General features: G+C 44.6%; 1 protein-coding gene across 1 annotated transcript in view; it reads right to left on the reverse strand.

Annotated features, from left to right (window-relative positions):
- The window catches only part of LOC139223603 (nck-associated protein 5-like), a 103683-nt gene extending 97626 nt beyond the window's left edge, over positions 1-6057 (reverse strand). Inside the window, exon 1 of the mRNA XM_070855573.1 lies at positions 5980-6057. Coding sequence (XP_070711674.1) covers positions 5980-6057 — 78 coding nt within the window. The remainder of the gene's footprint in view (positions 1-5979) is intronic.
- Positions 6058-7467: the final 1410 nt, after the last annotated feature.

Below are 7467 nucleotides of genomic sequence, written 5' to 3' on the forward strand. Positions count from 1 at the left end.
TTTAATGACAAACAGCCTAGCATCCAAATTACTTCATCTCAGAAATCAATGACTGATAGAAAAGGCCGGAACTGCAAGAAATGTACATTAAATCACAAAAACTTGTATGGAGTTTTGAATCTTACATTTTAAATTGTTACAGAATTTATCTTGAATCCAGTGCCTTATTCAGCATATCAACATTTGTTTCTAAAGGTAATCAGCTTTGGAAAAAGGTACAATTGCAGCCTGTTGGGCGGACAAGGACGAAACCAAAAGACTTTTTGCAGCACATAATTGGATCTGCAGAAATGGCCTTCCAGCCACTGACTCTTTATAATGGTGCACCATCAAAAAGCTTCTGCATGATTCTCCTTCTAATCATAGTAATGGCTCTGCTTTGCACCTCACATTGATACTTGGCATTTGAGATAATGTGACGACAGTGGACGTGCTTTGATGAGCGCTGTAAAGCCCTGAGATAACACAATTGAATACCACATGGAAATGCAAATTGCTTTGAAAATGAGGCAGTGTGATTAGGAAACTCTAAGGCCTATACTGCACTAGCAGGCAGGGGAAAGATCAACACAGTCCACCTATCGGCCCTGACAGCACCCAACTCGCCAAATAGTGGGAGTGGCATGAAGGTCACTGCCTCCTGACTGCGAGGCTGTGGTGTAAGTGTAGCCGGCAGGCGGATGTGGTGAGCTGCACTGTACTCAACTCCCTCTTGCCGACTTTTCGCAGAGCGGAGACCAGGCTAGCATCAGCCGCAAACGCATCTGACAGAGTGCATTAGCCACGTCAGACAAAATCAGGCTCCCTGCAGACAACACCTTATTATAATGCAACACACTGCAGCAGTTTGAGACAAGGCAGATCTCTCAGCTTTTGTTGCATCCGCTCTGTTGCTGTGTTTGCATATGAGCGAGCTCCAGCAAAGGATATTGTGGAGAAACATTTCAGGGAACGGCTCATGCTAGGAAAATAACCACCGGCCGTTTTCCTTAAAACCTGTCAGACAGAATTAAAACCACTTTGTCACGACGAGCAACACGGACCAGAAAGGCTCCTGCTATCAGAACAAAGGCTACACATAAACTCTACCCTCCAACACGCACTGAATTTCCAACAAAGAAGTGTTACACACATTCAAACACATGTAAAAAAGCAGGTTCAACTGCGACAACTCGCATCAAGTGGGTCAAATTGCCCGTAGTGCAGTCAGGGAGATAATAGGAAGCCATCATGACACAGTAGTAACAAACTTCCACATGAGGCTGCAGGCTCTCCCTTAGGGCTCCCACCCTGTGACACATCATACGGCGAGGCAGGTGATCTTTTGTTTGGGAGGGAGATGGTGATGAGACATGCACACAGTGACTGCCACTGTGTGCACGATATGAGAGAGACAAAACAGGACAGAGAAAAGCAGGAGCAAACAGATGAGTTTAAAACAAAAAGGAGAAGAGATGAAAGACAACTGTGCTGCAGGCTTTTCCCCAGTGTATAGACAATATACAGGAGCACTATTGTATTGTGTCTAGCTCCACCGCTGGGAGCTGACAGGCCCTCTAAAGCTGTGGAGCTGTCTGTACTCAGAGGCTGTCATCTATAGAAAAGCACCACAGACCAAAAGGCGGTCAGTCAGGGCCGGGGCCACTGCAGGGACACAACCAGCTGGAGCACCTGGTGTTCAGTGTGTTTTAACACACAATGACACACACACACTACTGCTGATGCAAACATGGAGGCACACAGCCTGTTAAGCATATATATTTGCTTACACATGAGCAAGCATCGGTACTGTATTTGAGTCCACATGAACACACATGTGCTACACACAATCACGCACATGCACAGCCATATTACATATACACTTACTTATACTTTGTGCGGTGTAAAAGCACTCATACTTCATGAAAAACTAATTTAAGTGTAACTTAATCTCCAAATGTTTGAGTAAAACTACAGAAAAATGCTTCCAAATCATACAGCAAACTCTAGATTTGCTGAGTAAACGACTAAATGCACTTTTACGGTTAAAATAAAAGCTATATAACAGCTTCTGGAAGCAGGATGAGTAAGTTTCACTTAACAGTTTAAAAGACTGAGTCCACCCATCAGCCCGTCATATAAAAGTGCGTGAGTGTGATTAATTTGTGGTTGCTAGAAAGTGACTAATATTGAGTAATATGTGCAGGGTGGAGCATTCACCTGCACGTCAATGAATCCAAATCAGCCTCAACAATTATAATCACAACAACTCTTAGGCCAATATATCTGTCAGTGTCTGTCAGCAGCATTTGTTGCCAGTTTTCTCTAACAGCGGCTTCTTTCTCATTACAGGAAAACCGACATTCAACAGACCTGACACCTCGCTCACTGCTGAGCAACACAACCTGCCCAGAAACCAATGTTGCGCATTCACCATAGCATGAGTAACAACATGACCTCAATATTTCGGAAGTGTGTTTGTGTGTCTGTTTTGGGTGGTAGCTGTGGTGGTGGTGGTGGTGGTGGTGGTGGTGGAGGGAGGATAATCCATGCAAAGCTCTGAATCTGAATTTTCGGTTGTTGAAAGCCAATAAGGCGGTATCAAAATGAGGGCAGAGTTAATTAATCATCTCGGCTTCCTTTTCACGGCCCTCCCATGACTGTCCCAGGGGCTTGTGAGAGTGTGTTTTTTGTGCATGTGCATGTGTGTGTGTGTGTGAAAGAGACAGAGAAAGCGAGGCAGGGAAGCAGGAGGGTGGTGCAGGTTGCAGCTGGGGGATATTAGCATAAAGTAATGTGAGCCAGCAGACTGCTGAGCTCCTGTAAGCCTGGTGCAAACCTCTTAGGGAAAAACAGGAAACTACTGACACCTGCTTTATTCACTGACCACTGGAAAAAGGAGGGTAGAGACATTTAAAAGACAGTAGAAACTATATTAGTTGCTGACGTTGCACTGATTAAACAAAAGCTACCCTTTTCAGAATGTGATTTTAAATTACCATATCAATGAATATGACTCATTAAAAATCGCATATAGCTTACATTACAGCTGAGATTGTGTTCAAGGAAGCTTTGACTAGAGGTTGTATACATCGTGTATTGGCAGTCAATATGCAAGAAATCAATGGATTTTTTAAAGAAATGATGCTTTGCTCACGCAGACACACAGTCAATCAAACTGCGACTTTGGGTGCCACAGCAAATTAAACTTCACAGAGCGAAAGACAGATTTAATATTTACTTTTGTTTTCCAGGATCCTCCTCTAGCCATCTCGCCACCATCCATAATTACTTGTAATGTTTTGCAGCTGTGAGCGGCTCATCCCTTTTTTTTTCCTGCAATGTGGCACAACAGCGCAAACAAAAAAAAACGAGACTGTCTGCTCACTCGGTCACATAATTATTCCCCATAACAGAAAGTCACTAGTTTGCTCTGCAGTGAGCAGTAAGGTGACATTTCAGACACTTGAATGAATCATCACCATTTTGCGTCATGACTGCCAGGTGTCATTTTTGCAGCAAACGAATGTGACACATGGCATTTGGGCTTGTTAGTACAACATCCTCTATGTGCCATGACCATGAAGAGCAGTGAGAGGGAATTTGGCCCCATCAAGACCGTAACTTCAGTAGATACCAAGAAACTCAGACTGCTGAAGCTTCATATTAGCTCCAGCTGTCTCTTTAATGCATTTTTACATCCCTAAGAAGGGATCTCTTCAGGAGGAATCATTACAGCGACCAAAAACGTTTATTTTCCTTTCAATTCCAATGCACATAGTGCCCTAAACCAGGCTTGAAATTTTCAGGGTGAACTCACTACATTCACCCTGTTTGCAACTCAGCTACAACAATGAGATACTGTTCGGTGGATGAGCAAGTTTCTTCAAGTTGATATTAAAATGAATCAAACCAAAGGCTGCCCTGAGGAACCCAAAATCCTCTGGTATGCTTTGGATTATGTATTTATTAGCTAATGGGTTAGAGCATGCAGAACACCCGTTTGCTCCTCTTAAAAACAGATTTGTTTTATGATGAGTAGAACGGATGACTAAGTCATGAGGAGGCACAATGGCTTTTGCTTTCCCTCCTCTTTTTCACTGTTGCCACAGGCAGGTTGATAAGGCTTTTATTTCAGCAGCACGGGCTCGGCCGGCTGATGATGATAAAGAAAAAGCACTCCTGGACTCTTAAGGTGGTTTGCTTGCCAAAAACGAACCGTTGAAAAGTCAGCATTCACTTGTGGCCGCTTCCATTCAATTCACAGTAAAAGCAGTGATAACAAGGAAGAGTCTCTTGTGGCCCTGACAAAGCTTTATTTTGTTTGAGGCTTTGAGTGCAGCGTCAGTGCAGACCTGCAACACAGAAATATGATAGACAGTGCAGAACATCAGCCATAATGCCAACATTCATGCCACAATGCATTATAGCCAAAGAGAAAGACTGCATAGAAGTCTTTCAGGCTGGAAAAAGGCTCACTGGGTCAGAATGTGAGTGTGTGTGTGTAAGTTTGGGGATGTTGGGGGGATTTCTAAACGGAGCGCAGGGAGCGATCTGGGCACAAGAGAGCGAAATAAGATGGAAAAATGCAATCATGCATCCCGGGCCTCTGCAGCTCTTCGTCGTATGTTCCCCCCTTCCCCTGCCTCTCCTCCACGAGCCATTAGTCACTATCCAGCTCCTGTTAATGTAATTAGATAAAGGATATATGGAGCCTCGGAGCTCGGCGGAGACATTTGTCTGCATAATTGCGTCCATGCGGTGGCAGAGGCTAAGAATCCCTGGATTTCCACAAAACACCTCTGGCTCAAAAATTCAGGAGAAGTGGAGGGAAGAGCGAAAGAGGCACTGAAAGAGAGATTTGGAGAGAGGATGAAAAATGAAAGATAGAGAAAAGACAGATAAAGATAGAGAGAGAAATGTCCCTCACAAATAATCAATTTTCTTTCCTTTCCAGAAGAGCACAAATCACTTGTCTCCAGTCAATCCAACGAAGCACTTACGATCCAACACCCCTGCTGCTATACCCCCTCCCAAAAGTAAAAATAAGAAACAGAAAAAAGTCAAGAATCAAAGCATTCAAAATCACCTCAAACCAAGGTGATATTTTTAGATCTGGCTGTTGCATCATATTTGAATGCTGCTTTCTCCCCCAACATACACGCACATCAACACACACACTGCACATTACGCAACCTAGTAATAAACTGTCAAACATTCGCAATCCATCTCAACCACTTGTGGTTAATACATGCAGATGGCAGGCAGGTCCCCTGATTCAGACCTTCTGGAGATGTATCGGAAACACGGAGCAAGCTTGATTCTCGCATGTAATTAGTGGCAGTCGCAGCTTGTCGGCTAGTGACCTACATATGGAACGTGGTAAGATCACTCCTCTCGAGATGCACCACGCACAGTAAAGGATTCCTACATATTGCAAACACTTGCCAATCCAAAAAGCAAAGCTGGGATGATCACTTTTCCTAGAAATTAATCTTTGGATTTGTTTTCTTATTAATTGGTTAAACATTTAATCAATGCAGCGCATCACTTTTGTCCAACCAGCAGACAGAAACCAACGCATATTGAAATTACGAAGAAGAAAAGCAGCAAATCCACTCAGATATTTGTCTTTTTTTGCTTTGACAACAATAAATCAATTATCAAAAATATTTGTTTCAGCACAACACCCACATGGAAGCACAAAAAAGGGCAAATACTGCATGCACACACCAAATACAATACTTTCCCTTCACCAACCCTCCCCCTTGCCCTGCACCTCTAACCCTGGGCAATTCCTGTCTCCTGTCTGGGGCACTAGCGATGTAGGTGGTTGTGGATTTGGGCGGACTGGAGGGCAGGATGTTAGCCTGATTATCACCCAGTCAGACCTACTTCCAGCTCCAGACAGCCTGCCTCCTGCCCCAGATACCTCCTCGACGGGCGGAGTGCTGGGAGGGATGGAGGGACCAGAGGGGGAACGTATGGACTGAGACTCACCGCCAGCAGCTCCAGCAGGGGGACGTTTCGGATCCTCCCGCAGACCGACACGATGCCGTGGTCCGAGAACTGGCTCATCCTGCCTCCGCTTTTCCCTTTGCTCGCCTTCCTCTTCTTCCGCTTCGCTCCCCACTTCTGCCCTGGTTGCCTTGCTGAGTCTCAGCTGCTGCCTGCCACTGTGCGTATGTGTGTGTTTGCATTTGGCGGTGTGTGTGTGTATGTGTGTGCTGGAATGATGATGCAGCAGGCAGTCGTGCAGCCTTGGCAGTGAAGTGCCTTGTCTGAATTCTTGTCTCTCCTCAGCAAGGCCACATCAGCTCTTGTCAATATTTAACCAGCAAGTCAGGTCGGATTAGATCACCTGGGCAAGACCAACAGTGGTCTGCTGCCCAGGAGAGCGCGTGAGTGTGTGTTTTTAAGTGTTTATGTGTAAAGCAGTGACTGGCTGGTATTTGTGCATGAGTGTAAGGACATAAAATATTAACACATGTCAGGAGAGGGGCCTGATTCAGACGCTAAGCTGGCTGTTCCTGCTGTCCAAAACTCACACTCAAAGTCATAATGTGGCTTCTGAACACTGGCCGCTTCACTAACGCTACTGCTGCTGCCACTTGGGGAGATCTAAGGCAATATAAAGAAGGCCTTGGCAGCAAAAAGTGAGAGAATTTGTGTGTGTGTTCATGTTGCTGACTGGCAGAGAGACAGGAGTATCAAACAGCCAATGAAAGGGCTCCTTGACATTTGCCTCAGGAGTATTTTCCCCTGTCTGAATGTGAGAGCAGAGCCTCAGTTTGACATCAAATATGCCGTATGACTCGTGAGCACTGGCAGGAAAACAGAGGATCTTGATCCCACTACTTTGCACTGGTCAATTCACTTTTCACTGGGGAGGCACGTGGCTCCATTGGATGGGAAATAAAGAGTGGGGCGGTGCAGCTCTTGTCACACTAAAGCACTAGAGTTTACATTGAGCTGGTGATCCAGTAACTTAAATCAAACGAGCTGAGCATCTCACTCGGTGACACTTTGACAGCACTGAAAGCTCTTGGAGCATTTTCTGATCCCACAGCTTATCCCTGAGTGCTTATCTCTGATGTAAGATGTAAAGGAAATGTGTCAGAAAGTATATTTCATTTACCTTTATAGTAAAAGAACAAATACCAGTTGCACGTAATGAGCAAGTGCTCTTTTTTCAAAGCATTTGGTGATTAAAAAAAGACAAAAACAAAGAACAACAGGTTGGAAATTCTAACCCTAACCCTTCTAACCCTAACCCTAACTGCTTAAGCCATCCATCCATCTGCTGATGAAGATCATTTGATATGATCAGAAGCTCAAGAACAGGAACTGAATTGACCTTTCGGTAATATTGTTATCTCATTCAGCTGTTCCCAAGATTAGGAATCAGTGCTTACCACCTCTGCTAACCAGATTCCTGAGGGAAACCCTGAGAATGAACTTTGAAACCAGGTTTTGTTTAATTCACAG

This window comes from Pempheris klunzingeri, chromosome 24 (genome assembly GCF_042242105.1).
Source record: "Pempheris klunzingeri isolate RE-2024b chromosome 24, fPemKlu1.hap1, whole genome shotgun sequence".
Lineage (NCBI taxonomy): Eukaryota > Metazoa > Chordata > Actinopteri > Acropomatiformes > Pempheridae > Pempheris > Pempheris klunzingeri.